Source organism: Neolamprologus brichardi, chromosome 4 (genome assembly GCF_056152115.1).
Source record: "Neolamprologus brichardi isolate AB-2024 chromosome 4, ASM5615211v1, whole genome shotgun sequence".
Taxonomy (NCBI): domain Eukaryota; kingdom Metazoa; phylum Chordata; class Actinopteri; order Cichliformes; family Cichlidae; genus Neolamprologus; species Neolamprologus brichardi.
Window position 1 is genome coordinate 21,362,419 of NC_142107.1, and position 15,766 is coordinate 21,378,184.

The 15,766-nt window shown below is 41.5% G+C and overlaps 1 protein-coding gene across 2 annotated transcripts in view; it reads left to right on the forward strand.

The window, feature by feature from the left end:
- slc1a9 (solute carrier family 1 member 9) overlaps nt 1–15,766 on the forward strand; it is a 33,867-nt gene that overhangs the window by 4,866 nt on the left and 13,235 nt on the right. Inside the window, exons 2-5 of one of the 2 annotated variants that reach the window (XM_087840037.1) lie at nt 2,785–2,908; nt 10,733–10,888; nt 11,734–11,886; nt 14,251–14,507. In XM_087840037.1, coding sequence (XP_087696163.1) covers nt 10,738–10,888; nt 11,734–11,886; nt 14,251–14,507 — 561 coding nt within the window. In that variant the 5' untranslated portion in view covers nt 2,785–2,908; nt 10,733–10,737. Of the gene's footprint in view, nt 1–2,784; nt 2,909–10,656; nt 10,889–11,733; nt 11,887–14,250; nt 14,508–15,766 lie in introns of those variants that run through there. The other variant, XM_087840036.1, reaches the window with a different exon arrangement.

The window sequence follows — 15,766 nt, forward strand, 5'->3', positions numbered from 1 at the left end:
GGGAGGGAGAGGGAATATGAGCATCAAAGCTCCGAAGCCCTCATTAGGAGAACGGGGTTTGGTAATTCAGTTTAATGCCTAATTAGAAACAGGTTCAAATGGGCGCAAAATGCAGACTGGCGCTGTGTTGCATTGCCCAGCAGTCGGCCTCGTTCCACGTCTCTCTCGGTTTGGATTTTTGTGCGATGTGCGATGTAGCTGGGCCGTTGTCAGTTTACAAAACGGCTTCACACACTCTGCACGTCTTGTTTACATCATCTGCATCGCTGTAACCTCTCCCCTTACAGCACCCCTCTCTCTCCCGCGGATCGCCTCTCAGTCACTCCTCCTCGTCTCCTTATCGGTGCCTCCTCAGTGTCCCGTTACAGGACCCAGTCCACCTACAGCGGCTACACTTTCATTCAGTCTGGATCCCCTAGATTAGACATGCAGCCTAAATAGTGAGCGATCTATTTACAGTTACATCCTCCGTGTCGCCGACGCCGGCACAGGCCACATCTTCCTTGGTTTCCCCCCTTCTTTGCCCTCGCCGTTCCCCTCCATCCCCTCACCTCCTCTTCCATGTGCCCTTTTTTTTTTGCCAACGGGGGAAAAATGTTACACATTGTAAACTTTACTCACTGTACAACACCCGTAGGATTGGATTTCAGTGGCAGACTTTGTGTTTGAACTGGTCTGGCAATTAGTAGAGGATAGACTTACGGCTCACCTACTGCACAATGGAAACACCGGCCCAGTTGTACAAGCCCCTGTTCCCATTCTGCCCCTCTCCATCTGTCCTCCTGTGGGACTGTGTGTGAGTGGGTACGTTTGAAATTCTTGTCGGTTGCACAGTTTCATGTGTGCGAGTGTAAATTTGTTGTTGCTGGCACCGGATAAAAAAAATCAAACTCAGTAGATGCCAAGACTTTAAGAATACAGTATACAATGCACTAACATGTGGCTTATAACTGTGATGTTGTTATGAGTAGAAACTAGTGTTTGTTAATGTATAATTTGTGTAATAATCAAAGATATGCCCTTATAAAGGAAAGATAACAAATACTGGAAACCTGCGAGGCAGAAAAATGAAGCCAATGCAATTTGTCTAAAAAGCAATTGAGGTTGACTCCATTAGCGAGAAGTTCTCACAGACGTCCACATTAAGATGTTCAGCTTTGAAGCATTAAAGCATGTTTGATCTCTGGTTATAGTTTCTCTCGTAAGCTATAGATTTATGGATGTGGCTGCTTACCTGCACTAATTCAGTTCCCTAAACCGAACCAGTCAAATGTCTCTCTTTGGCTTTTAGACATTTGTTAACAGATTTATACTACAAATGCTGTGCAGTGTAGCAGTGTAGCCTGTCTGAGAATCTTGTGCTACACTTGTGGTGAGTGAAATTCTAATATGTTATTAGTCTGTCACTAATTAGCAGATTGCACCTGTGCAGCTCATGCATGCTGCTTGCTAGCCAAAGCTTTTTAGTGTTAACTGATAACTTTGCACTCCACCCTCTGTTCTGCTCTCTGGGTCGCTTCTCACTAAAACGCTAATGCTGAGGTTTCAAAATACATAGTCGGGAAGCCGTGACGTCACGGTGGTTGAATGCATCGTTTTCGTGCAATTTGTGGAATAAAAACAAACGTTGTGTTTGTTTAGCTTTTGGATAAAGTGACATTGTAATATAAAGCATCTGTACAGTCTTGTTCTTATATTAATATTCTTCTCGCTTAAATTGACACTTAAAGTTCAACTCTAAAGAATATCTTACTGACCTAAATATTTGCCGAATGTGTTTTTGTGTATCCTTAAGCTAAAATTAGAATGGACTCAGCAACAAGCGACATCTGCTCGGCAGTCCAGATTCCAGATCAGAATTTCTGTTTTTTTTATTTTTGTTTGTTTGTTTGTTTGTTTGTTTGTAATGAGCGATCCTTTTAGAGATACCACAGAAGTTAACTGAATGTGCATCAATTTATAAAACCACCTTTATATTAGTGCTATAGTTTTGAGGTAATTTATTTTACTCTGGTTTTCGTCTGTCTGCCAAGCCGGCAAGGAAACGACTGTGCGGGTTTCGTACGATACCGAAGAATGCTTCCTTATTAAAGTCTGCAAAGTCACGTTGTTATACAACATCATGTATGACAGTTGAGATGCTACACTCATAAATCACCCCCCTCCACCCGTCCCCATAAAGCCTGGGGCCTCCGGTCTTTACGACGCAGCGCTCTGGAATGACAAACCTGAAACTTCTCATCTTCTTTATCACTTTATTTCTAACTCCGTGTATTGATAAAGTGTCACGGTTCATGGAAAAAGCCTGACCCTTGTATGTGCAGTATGTAGCAGCTCCACCCTTGAGCCCCCATGCGCTTTGAGGCCTCACCGACTGACACTGATATCTGTCAATGTATCCCTCAGGGGGAAGCTGCTGAGCAGGTTTCTTCCATTCAGTGAAGAGTCATAGCACCCTCCTGTGGAAGGGAGGATAATGATGCCCCCCCCCCAAAGTCCCCAAACTCCTTCCTTGCAGAATTTCCATAATCATTTTAAAGTTGTTTCTCGCATCTATCTTCCACCTTCCGTGTGATCGTTGTCACTGGTAATTCTCGCCGGTGCATTCCCCAAAAGTGTAACCACAGTGATATAAACGAGGCTTGTGGTAGATGCAGTCATGAAGGCTGAGAGAAAGGAGGGAGGGGAGGAGATGGGAGTGAGGGTGAGATGCAGTGGGGTGAGGCGGGGGAGGAGAGGGGCTCAGAGCATCAAGCTGTTGTATTAATCTGCAAATTTCCTCAGATGACGCAAAGACTGTGACTTCGCCTCCCATCCCCTCTTCGTCTTCATCATCTCCACGTCCCTGCTCTGCGTGTCTCTCCCGATGCCTCGCTCTTGTCGGAAGGGAGACAGCGACAGACAGCAGGTAAGCTCGTCCGTCTCCTTGTTGTCATCTTTTATATTCTCCTCTCCAATCATTCACGCCTCGCGCACATGCGCTAAATTTGCATCCTTTGTCACCTTTATCAGTTATTGCATCATTTGTGACTATTCAGTGTTTATTTCCAGACACGTTAATGGTTTGTTTCATCTTTTTTTGTGCAAAGATTGTGAATGTTTTGGGGGTTTTATTTCATTAAAGACATTGGCTCGGGTGATTTTTTTAGTTTTTCAACATGTGGGCCCCGTAATGTTTTATCAGATGTGAGTAAGAGGAAGAAAGATCAGAGAGGGATCAGAGAGATTCAAAGCTGGAATAAGAAGTTTCCAAAAAGGTCTGGTGGCCAAATGAGAAGCTGGATTTACTGTATGAAGGCGATATTTTTTAAATTGCGGCGACAGATCAAACAAGGAAAAGACAGGAGAAGGAAGGAGAGCGAGAGGAGAAGAAGGGGAGTTTATAAACTGCAGAGCTTTACTGGGGTGAAGAGAGCAGATGTGATAGACAGTCTGTGCTTAAGGAGTTCAAACAACAGATTAATGCACTCAGATTATCGTCCGTGAGAGAGGAGGGGAGGGGGTGCGTGTCTGCGTGTTGACATGTGTTCACACACGCACATGCAGACAACACCACACACACGAGAACTCAAGTCTTTTCTCTCATTTTCACTCTACCTATTCTCACATCTTGAGCTGCCACATTTATTGTTTGTATCTTCTGAGACGTTGGGATTTTCTTCTTGTTATTGTATTTGTAACGCTGTCCAACAGATAACCTGAGACATAAAGTGTTAGTTGTTGATGTCAGCTTGTCACATCCTTGACTTCCTTTGAATTAACCTCAGGACACTTCTGAAATATTATCCAGAGCCGCCTCCTGACATGCCGAATTTCATTCTACTGGTGATCTTCAACTTGTGTGAACTGACAGGAAATGCAAGTGAGATATCTTTGTGCACTAGAAGGCGTTGGATTAGACAGCATTTATCAAATCCAAATTTGGTGCTGAATCTGATTATCTAGTATCAAAAGTTTCCTGTTATTCACTGTCAAACAGTCAAGAGGCAGCATCTAGACCAGTGGTTCTTAACCTTGTTGGAGGTACCGAACCCCACCAGTTTCATATGCGCATTCACTGAACCCCTCTTTAGTGAAAAATAAAATATGATTCTTTTTCAAATTCAAGACATAGATATGTTTTTTACTGGTGCACAAAATGAGCCATGGATGTCACGGCGGAGGCTCTGCCGAACCCCTGAGACCGACTCACCGAACCCCTAGGGTTCGATCGAACCCAGGTTAAGAACCACTGATCTAGACCCATGTGCGCTCACGTGTGTGTGTGTGTGTACAGACCTGATGTGGTCGACACTGACCTTCACTGACTGCAACCCTGCTGCTTTTGCTATCTGGTAAACTCATACACCAGGCATGTGTTTGAAGGCAGTTGTGCATATGTTGAAGGAGTTTGGCAGCGCGCTGCTTTGAAGTGCACGGACACTCGTGCTGTGCATCTGTCATCGCTGATATCTAGAATACGGGCGTCCGTAGGGAGAGAAGGCCGTTACGGCGTTTTTGCGGTGCAGCATGTGCGCGTTATCTCTTGTCTTTGAGTGTAACTGTTATTGCGCAGCTTTACAAATATGTGTTAGCAGCAGAAGCAGGCAATCTTAGTAATGTTTGAAAGCAGCAATCAAATGTGAATTACAGCTCAGTTCATGTTTTGCGAGGTAAAATTAGATCTTTGCAATACAAATGACCACCTGATGTTTTGTTAAACGACTTTCAAGGTTTTTTAAGGCTCAAAATTGGCCTTCGGCAGATGGCCGAAGTTTCTTACTATTAAAAGGGCAGCCTTCCTCGACAGCATCGCCAAGTGTTGCTCCAGGGAGTGTGTCTCATCTTTGAACCTTTCAACATAAAAGACTACAGTTGTTATAAACTGGTGCTATAACGAATTAAATTGTAGTCAATTGAAACAGTCTCAAAGTTTTTATAGTTAAGACATTACTTAGATATTTCTGTGCATTTTCCTATTTTTTCCGTCTGTTTAATGAACAAAAATGTATTTTATGCTCAAATAAATGTAAAAGAAAAATGCTGAGTGTATTTTTAATACAGTTCTGGTGATTTTGTGTCGTGGAACGCCATCATGGTCGCAAACTCAAAGGAGAAAGAAGATTTGAAAAGGTCTTTGAAACGTTGAGCTAAAATGTTTAGGAAAGTTGAAAAGTAATCAGCAGTTTCCATTTGTCCTGATGACTAATGATGAGTTAATTATTTATGAGCTTAAAACAAATTTGAACCTTTATAGTCATTTTTAAGTGAGAGACAGATTGTAAGATGATGTCATCTTCTCAAATGTGTGACTTTGCTGCTTTTTTTCCATTTATGTAGCAGGAAGACTTCATGTTATTTGGTTGATTTTCTGTCATGTAACTGAGCAGACGATCATTGATTAATGCGAAAACCCCCAAAAACATCCGCCAGCCACAACAGTACAACACATTCATTTTTGTGATATTGCATAGTGGTGCTAACAGGATAACACACCCAGATCTTTTCATTTATTAGATATGCGATGGCAGTCGTGTGTTGTGTAGTTCGTCGTGTTTGCTGCAGTGGCTATCCTCATCTCCCTCTGCTGAACAAGGGTGGTGGAGGGGCGGGATGGGGATTATATCTCGATCCGTTTGCAAGGCTCACACCAAACAATCAACCATTGGACATAATCCTCTGACACACCCGTACACACCCGGAGTTACACACACACACACACACACATGCACGCACAGATGGTTCCTTAAAATAAAATGCAGCGTATATTTGTAACATCCACACACAGAAAATCTGTACATGGATGCACAATTTGATATTGTGTTTGTAAATTTGAATGCGATTGATTGAAAGAACAAAATAATTATTGATGGGAATTGAGTCTGTGTAGAAAGCACCAGTGAATCAGGTGATTTAGTGGGAGACGCGTACCTTTGATCGGTTTACATGCCGTCACACAACGATCCCATCTGGATGCAGAAGTTCTCTCCATGAAAGAGTTGAGCCTCTCCTACAGTTTATATATCAAAGTTGCGTAGAAGCAAACGTGACATTCTCACGTTTACTCACTTAAAAACCAAGAGAAGTTCACTTCACAACAATAGTTTGCGTGACTACAACAACTTTATCATGTCAAATGGCCAAATCGATTATTCACGGTCCTTTGTTGCTCACTTCAGATTTTAAAATGTACATTTTTGTCGCGTATATCTAGTGGCAACCACGTTTGCATGTTGATTTTTAGAAGAAATCAAAAAGCTTGTACGCGGTGAACGTTAAGCTCGGGGAGTTAGAGCTGCATCTGTTTGATCTCTTGGATCAAAGCCTGTGATCGAATGGTCGGATTATTTATGTGGAAGACTCTGGGTGGAAATGAGGAGGGGGGTTGACGAGCCTGCGACAGAAACTGAGGTAGTTCACCTTTTTATCTACAGCTGCTTGGGCTCATTTACAGTAATCAGAGCTCGCTCTTTGGGGAGATGAACTCACTCTGGCGTGGCGACCCGTCGCCCTGGAAGCCATGACGATTAAGAAGATGTGTCGTAAGTGTGAAGACCGATTGTGATGGTTGTCACGCGCTGCGCAGGTCATCATCACACATCAGATGGATGACCGCAGCGTTTACACTGAGGGACCTCATGTTTATCCAGTCGCCATTACTCTGAAAGTCACTGTGGGAGGTTTTCTGTCCGGTGTCTGTATTTGGCAAAGAGGGCATGTAAACAGCAATGCTATCACTACTGTACCAGCAGGGTTTTTTTATTTCTGATCTGGCTTCACTCGCTTTGAAGTTCCTCTTCCTTTACCCCTGTGTTTCAGCACTTATCACTAACATGTGTTTCCAGAGCTCTTGCAAAGATTTAAAGTTGTTCTCTCTTCAAAGGAATATGCGCCCGTGTCTGCAGCCTACCTGGCAGACTGGTAATACCTGTGTCATGTTGCTCTGAAATCCTGGCTTTACTGTAAGCTGGCTGACCAAACTGCACTCACTGACTTGAATTCTTGCATTTTGCAGAACTTCCATGTGGTGCACGGCCTTTGCTCTGTATTCTGTTTAGGGCTTTTCAGGCAAGACTTTAGAAAGTTCAGGAGTCAAATTCAATCTTCCCACACTGTAAATGGTCTCGGTTTCCCTCTGTTGAAAAGCAGCAGGTCAGCCCGACAAGAGTTGCTTCCTAGAGGCCAGATACATTTTGTCTTGAGGCAGCGCTGACATTTCCTGGAGCAGGAAATGTCAGCGTTGGAAGGAAGACAGATTTGCAGCACCGCATCAGGTCCTTGAGGATGTCTTTGCAGCTTACACTCATCACTGCTGCTCTCATCTCAGGACACATGCTGTTGATTCGTTTTTTCAAGGTCTCTTATCAGGAAAGGAGAGGATGAGAGATATTGTTATTCTCATAGTATTCGTCTGTTTCACATTCAGCAGGATTTTTGGTTTTTCTTGTTGTCTGTTTAAAAATTAAACTTTACTCCTTCATTTTCTTCGCAGTAGCCCCTTTTGTAGCCTGGTCACATCTCAGTTTGAAACTTTTACTTTTTTGGGCTCAATTCTTTCCGCCTACTGTGGTCATTTAAATCCACACAAGGAGCGGACAGTCGTCGTAAACACCGATGAAAAGGGGAGAGACGTCTCTTATTCTCATTCGCATACGCAAGCAAATTGCATGTGGTCAGCTGACATTACCAAACAATGTTCATGCTAAGAATGGCATAAGGATTGAAAAGAGGATTTGTGAAGACTATTAAGAGGAACCCCCTCCCCCTCCTCTCCTCGGTACTCCCTTCACCGAGGATTATATCTCTGCAATTGAAACTTGGCTGGGCGTTCTCCGGCCCTGATACGCACCAATTTGGGATAACTCTGGAAATCCAAATTGGTGCTTGGACAGGACACAGTCACAGACTAGAAAGGGGCAGAGATATGGCCAGAAGGAGCAGGAGGTGAGAGCGAACACATAAAGCAGTAGGTATCTTTTTACACATCCTCCCTTGTGTATTGTTCTTTTGGTTAATGTATATGACTGTGTGCCATCTGCTCAAATTGATGGATTATAATCATGTTTGATTGCAGCTATCTCATTGAGTCAGACTCTCATTGAGTCAGACTGTTTGTAAATGTGACGCTCATACTTGTGACAGGGATTTGGCACGACCGCGCTGCTCTCCAGATGTGTTTATGTACAATTAATGTTGAGAGATGGTAGCGGTGGGGTCTCTGAAATTTTCTTGGTAGACTGGAAACGTGTCATGTTATTGGACAGCAAACACATTCTTCCTCCATGACTCATTGTTTTGATGGAAATAACTCTGCTTTATCTATCTATCTATCTATCTATATATAGATAGATAGATAGATAGATAGATAGATAGATAGATCTATATCTCTCTCTCTCTCTCTCTAGAGATATATATAGATCTATATATATATATATATATATATATATATATATATATATATATATATATATATATATATATATATATATATATATATATATATATATATATATGAATGATTGTAGGTGTGATTTGGATTTATAGAGACAGCACACTTGGATTTCATTATTATCAAATTACTCTTTTCAGTAATGCTGTCCATGTGGTAATGCTGACATCATTCCTGCACTTCGGTCCAGGTTAAATATCTATTGGATGGATGCAGACATTCACAGTCTTTGAAGGATGAGCCTTTTCGCTCTGTTAATCCCCAGACTTTTCATTTAGCAGGCTCCTGACCGTGACAGCTTTCTATGAAGTAACTCAACAAGTATTTGATGTACTGCCATTCATTTTCACTCAGATGTCAAATGGTGCCCAGAGCATTAATATTGACCCTCTGAGTGGTGAGTCATCATCTTTGACAACACCTAACCCTTAATCAAGAAGAAAAAGAAAGTAATCGTTTTAACTGACACACATCTCAAAGTATTGAGACTTTTTCCCAAAAAATCCGTGTTATCTTTCTCTAAAATATAGGGTTAGGAGAGTTGTATCACTTATGAAGACAGGCCTCAGAACATTAATGATCCTCCTGCTATCTTTGTAGCAACACCAGCAGTAGGGGTGGGCAATATGAACGATATACGATAGAAACGATATAAATTTGGCCAACGTTAGAGATTTTGACTATATCGCTCTATCGCGATAGCGCATGTTGATGATGTCATCAAGCTGCGCCTCGCAGCGGTTAAGAATAGAATAGAATAATCCTTTAATTGTCCCACAAGGGGAAATTTGGTAAAACCATTATTATCTGCAAATTATGCCGGGCCTCCACTTCTGTAACATTGATTCATTAATGTTGAATTCTCTCGCAGCTGCTCTATTCCCATGTTGTTGCAGTATATTAATAACTAACCTCGTATTGTGGATGAATAATCTCAGTTGTTCTCCTGACTGAAGTTTGGCCCGTGTATAGCATCCTGCTATGCGATTGCATTTGTCCCAAACCACCAGAATCCCTCACGTTAACTTTTATCGAGTGGAAAAAAAGTTGGCGTTCATCCTCCAGCTTCACTGTGCTAATGTTATGCTAACATAGCTGTGTCGCTAGCAATCACGTAGCACAACATTATATACCAGGTAATCCAACTTCAGTAACCCTGCAAACGCCACTGCTGTTTAGTTTTCTGTCTTCATTTATGTTGGAAGTGGTAGCAGAGCTGTACGTTTTAATTAGTTTCAAAAATCTCTCAGTCAGAACATGGTATGAAATGTTTAGGTGTAAACTAGCGAGCTAACTTCCTGTTACTAGGAAGTCCAGATCACAGATACGATTCAACGTTCTTGTTTTATTTGCTGGTCTCAAAGCACCAGTGTTCCAAGTGTCCGTTATGTTCACGTGATAATATTCTATATAACTGAATAACCCCTAACCGGTCACGGCAGATGGCTGCCCATCCTTGAGCCTGGTTCTGAGTTTTTGCTTGCATAAGGGTGATATGATTATTAGAGTTTTCTCTGTTTTCCCTGTATTATTGTTGAGTGTTTACCTTACAATATAAAGCACCTTGAGGCGACTGTTGTTGTGATTCGGTGTTGTATAAATCAAATTGAATTGAATTAAATTGAATTATTAGTCGTGTATTATTTTGTACAGAATCTTTTCAGTTTAATAAATCCATCAGAAAAGATGGTGCACATTAAGCAAAGTTATAGATAAATTTGACTTATCTTTCTGTTTTAAGAGAAATGTAGGTGATAAACATCAAAAACACTTGAACAAATGCTTTCACTGTACACAGGGCTTCATTCAGAGCGTGTAACACATCCAGGGTTCACATCCTATTGTTTCTAGGGGGTCATTCTTTACCTCACTAATCAGCTAAATCTGTTCCTCTATCTTCTATCACCTCCATATTGTGCTGTATTTAGAGGCTGGCAGTTTCATCATTTTCCATTTAAAGGATGATGAACAGATTACATCTCTTGAGTTGTTTCTTCATGTCCTGTTTAGGCCTTGCCTGCTGTGTTTGGATTGCCTTCAGTTATGCGCATTTACCTCCATTTAGAACCTAAACCAAATACTCACAGGACATTCCTGTTGTGTGAGCCTTAGGTGCTTCTGGTTTTCACTAATCCCCTTTGAAAAATAGGCTCGACCACCCCCAGCGGTAAAGTGTGAAGCCTTGCTAGTCTACCCTTGCTATGTTAAACATTTATAATCTCATTGCTATGAGATGCTGCAGTTTGCTTTCCAAAACACGTCGTCATTCAACGCTAAAACCCACCTTTTCCACTGTCCTCACAGACAGGATGACAAACCAGTCGACAGCCAACCAGTCCAACGCAAACAAGGAGAAGGAGAAAGAAAACCAGCAAGATGACAACACAGAGATGGCGTATAAAGATGCTGGCCATTGTAGCCGCAACACACACAACCTGCTGCTGGGACTCACGGTTATGGGTACACATGAAAAGAAGCACTCAGGCGATGCCATGATGAGGGCATAACTTGAGGAAATACTGGAGAAAAACAAGCCTTTGTTTTGCTTTTATGCACATAGTTTAACACTCCAAATTCCCACATGTTTTACTGAATGACTAGAATTACAACTGAGGTTAGTTTTATTGTTAAAAAAAAGAAAAGAACCAATTTATGCTGCAGCAAAAATTACCACACGCAAACCTTGATGTAAATACTCCGGGATCATTTTCCCATGAGATGTCTTAGGCTTGTTGTTGTCTTTGCTCTGCCACTGTAAACACTTTGGTATGTTTCTCCACAGCTGTGTGTTTTGTCAAAAAAAAAAGGCCTGCAGAGTCAAGGAGTGTGTTATTTTTGTCTGCAATTTGTCACTTAGATTTAAACCTTGATATGAACTTGTTTACATTACAGTAGATGGCTCTCATTAGTCAGCGATCTCCTGCATCTCCAACGTTAAACACAGTGTTAGGGGCCCTCACAAAAAAGGCTAATGAGTCCGCCGAAAGGTTATAAACTGAGGTTGATTTCTGACACGGTTAATATTACTACTGAGTTTTACATATTTGTGACATTTGGAACTCATTTTATAAACCAATATTCATTATATTCTTAGCTAAATGTGCACATAAGGTAGTGTTTAGGCATGCGTTTCGACTTGTCTGGAAACTAAAACAATAGCCTGTGCTATTACGGGACTTTTTGAGGCATGGAAACATAGTACGCCTTTTTAATGGTTTGGGAAATGAATGCAGACATGAGTGGCTAAACAACTGCTGCACAAAAACAAAACTCTGTAATTAGCTTATTTTTTTTCCACTCCTCAGGCGTCGTCATGGGAGCCGTTTTTGGGATGACGCTGCGGTACATGCAGGTGACAGACAGCGCCGCCCTCACAATGGTTTCCTTTCCTGGAGAAATCCTTATGAGGATGCTGAAGATGCTCATCCTGCCTCTTATCATCTCCAGCCTTATCACAGGTGTGGCCGCTATAGACAGCATCATGCTGGTTTTAATAAGTTAAAAAGTAACCAATACTGTGTTAACACTGTAACGGATGATTGTCCAGTGTGTGCATAATTTAGGGCACACTCATTCTCCCCAGTGATTCCTAACCAACTACAACCTCATGCTCCTGAACTTTAACCATAATAAACTAAACTAAACATGTTAATATGTTAATTGTAGAAAAATTTAAATTCTGACAGTAGAACTAATAGTAGAACTAATGGACTATTGCATTTGCTGTACATGTAGTCTACAGGACTACGTGTACTTATTAGTCAGAAGTTACCATATTTGGACAAAAGGGTGGATTTCTGTTATAAGCTAACTCAAGCAAATTAACTCTACCAAGTTTGGTTAGGAAGGTGCATCTAAGACTGTATGGGAGCGTCACACAGACATGTAGGTAAAAGTATTGAGCCACTCCTCTTATGGTGTGTTCCATCTGAAGCTGGAAATTGGAATTTCCTAGTTGTCTGTGAAGGTTCTCAGTCATCCAGGTCATCATAGTCAAAGGAGCTTGCAAAGAAAAGCGTCTGGACTTCTTTAAGTTGCTTGAAGACGTTTCACCTCTCATCCGAGAAGCTTCTTCAGTTCTAAGGTCAAATGGTGGAGAGTCCCAGATTTAAACCTAGTGGGAGTTTCCCCCCACAGAGGGACAAAAGGACCCCCTGATGATCCTCTAATCGCCTGAGCCAAGGTGTGAAACTGGGTGTGGGTCCCAATCAGCCAGAGTTTCGGGTGAGCTCATTGTGAAACCTGGCCCCACCTTATCATGCGAATTCCTGAGGTCAGATGGCCCAGGATGTGAGTGGGCGTTAAGGCATCTGGGAAGGGAACTCAAAACTGGATTATAGATGGCAGACAGTTGGTGTCGTAAACCACCGCCTCTGTTCAAAGATGGTCGCTCACAGTGGACATAGATGGCTTCTTTCACTCCTCTTTCAAACCATCTGTCCTCTCTGTCCAAAATGTGAACATTGGCATCCTCGAAAGAGTGACCTTTATCCTTAAGATGCAGATGGACAGCTGAGTCTTGTCCTACAGGACAAGACTCAGCTGTCCATTATCCTTAAGATGCAGATGGACAGCTCAAGTTGGACTTCCAAATCAGAAAACAACCCCACCGACCTTGACTTAACCATCCAAGTTGGCGGCAGCCCATGTAAATATTAATGAAACTGTAAAACTCGTACTCTGCCACTGCACTGCCACTGTTGTGTTGATAAATAGGTCACAAATACACAGTTAAAAATCTGCAATCTACAATCTACAATAAGAAGTGCCCAGTTCTGCTCAATATCAATTTTATCGCCTTAAGATCTCTCCTTAAAAGAGTCACAGTTTTGAAGGTGGAGCCTTTGGAAATTAATTGCAATCTCTTCAGCTAGACTCTATTTGTGAATATGCTGCATGTTTATAAGCACAAAAAAATAAAGAACCATTCCACTGTATTGCTAGTGATATATGAATGACTCTACCTTGCTAAGAAGCAAAAAGAAATCCAGTATTTCATAGCTTTTCTGACTTTGCTACTGGAACACAGTGAATTCAGGACTGATAGCTCCAGCATCCAGCCTACAAAGCAAAAGCAATGCTGCATTCATTTTTGAATTCAAGTGTTTTCAATCCCATCGTCACAGGTATATAAAATCAAGTAACCTACCCATGCAGTCTGCCTTTTCAAACACTTGTGAAAAAATTGGCTTTTCTAAAAAGCTCCCTGAATCTGCTTGTTGTCCTGTAACAGGATTCCACCTTTGCAACAAGTTGGTTTGTGAAATTCCACAATTTTGTGATATTCCACAAGCATCTGTAAGTGGTATTATTGCAAAGTGAACACATTCAGTAATCACAGCAGCTCAGTCATGAAGCCGCAGACCTATAAAGCATCAGAAACAGGGTCAACAAGTGCAAAAGTCTGCAGAGTTCCAAACCTCCTCCAGCATTAACATCAGCACAAAATCTGTATGCTGGGAACTTCACGGTGTGGGTTTCCATGGCTGAACAGCTCCTGCACGTGTTGAGTGTTAAGGATTTAAGTAAGTAACATGCAATTTAAATGCTCGAATTAAGGAGGAAAACAGACGTTTGATATCAGTTATGTATGCTCTAATATTTCTCATGTAATTGGATAAAAATACTCCAGAAATCATCAAGCCATGGATAAACCAAATCATCATTTGGTTTATCCAAAAAACATGTATCAAACTTTAAACACTCTACAGGAAGTATTTGCAGTTTAAAGTACTGGGAAACTCGAGCTTCGAGGTAAAGACGCTGTTTTTGACTCTGTGGACTTGGACACACGTTTTAAATCTGTTGTCTGTCTCTTGTAGGGCTTGCTGGTCTAGACGCGCGCTCCAGTGGAAGGATGGGTAGCCGAGCCATGGTGTACTACATGTCCACCACTGTAATCGCTGCCGTCCTCGGGGTCATCCTGGTGTTGGGGATCCACCCAGGGAACCCTAAACTGAGGGGAGACAATTCATCATCCACATCCACGAAAAACCAGGAAGTCAGCAGTCTGGACGCTTTCCTTGACCTGATTCGAAACCTCTTCCCGGAAAACCTGGTGCAAGCCTGCTTCCAGCAGGTACCCTCCACATTAACCATCTACTGCTTCATTATCTTGGCTCATCTTGAACCATACGCTTTCAAGCAAACTGAAAATGTTAATATAAACATAGCAAAGAAAGATTCTTGACTAATACGTTTCCTTTTAATAAAACGTGAGTGTTTCCCAGTATTGCTTTGCTGGGACTTTCAGCATCAAAGCTTTTGGTAAGGCTCTACATTCCTTCATCATTCAGCTTTAAGGTGACGATAATCAAACTACACTAAATAGAGAAAAAAAAAGGCAAATAAATAATATCTGAAGTTTATTAAAATTGTATTTTTGTTTTTCAAGATAAATTTCCTCTTTAATTTGAATGAATGTTCACAGAAATCACTTCATGTGCTTCATGTTAATAGTTGCAAACTACAGATTTAAGTTTCCAAAACAGCTACCACTTGGATCCTGAATTGTGATTGTTTTGTCCGCGATTGTCAACAATTATTATTGCTAATAATTATTATCCAAAGTGTATCATATTGGAAAGTCTTGCTTGTGCCCCAGGCCACATTTGAGGAGATGAGCTTTTCTGGATAAGGGATTACTGAGCAGTTTGAGAGAATGAAGGACTCGGACAGAGTTCTTAAAAACGTATGGTTCTCCAGAGACGTTAGCTGTTCTCCAAACTTCATACGTAACAATTTTTACATATGTTGTCTGGAAGAGGCCACGCAACTCTTTGGACTGTTGGAGGAAGCCAGGGTACTCGCGAGAGACCTCACGCAGGTGTGGGGAGAGTATGCAAAGTCCACACAGAAAGATCACAGGAGTCAAAGCCAAACCCATCCCCGGCAGGGGTGGGCAACTCATTTTCTAAAGGGGCAACATGAAAAACTGGGACTGGTGTGGATTGCTGCAGTAATAAACTTATAAAATTAAATTAATATTAAGTAGAAATGAGTTCAGATCACTGGTGCAGATCTCCACAACAGTTCTGGGATAATTTGTTGCCCACCCAGGGCCCAGAGTGTAATAATCTAGTTTAAAACAAATACTAATAGAAAACTTATCAAATGAACCACTGAAAACATGTTTTACATACTAAAAGAAGATAAATCAGTGCCATTGTAATTCATCAAGTCATTTATCAAATAGATCTAGGGTTGCTTTTTTCCATTCTTTGCAATGTATTGTGAGTTAGTGCTAATGGTGCCGTCGAAGAGGGACAATTCAGGAAGCGGCTTCTTCTGTCCAATCCTGTTTTTTTTCTGTCATGCATGTTCGTCTGAATGATTAGA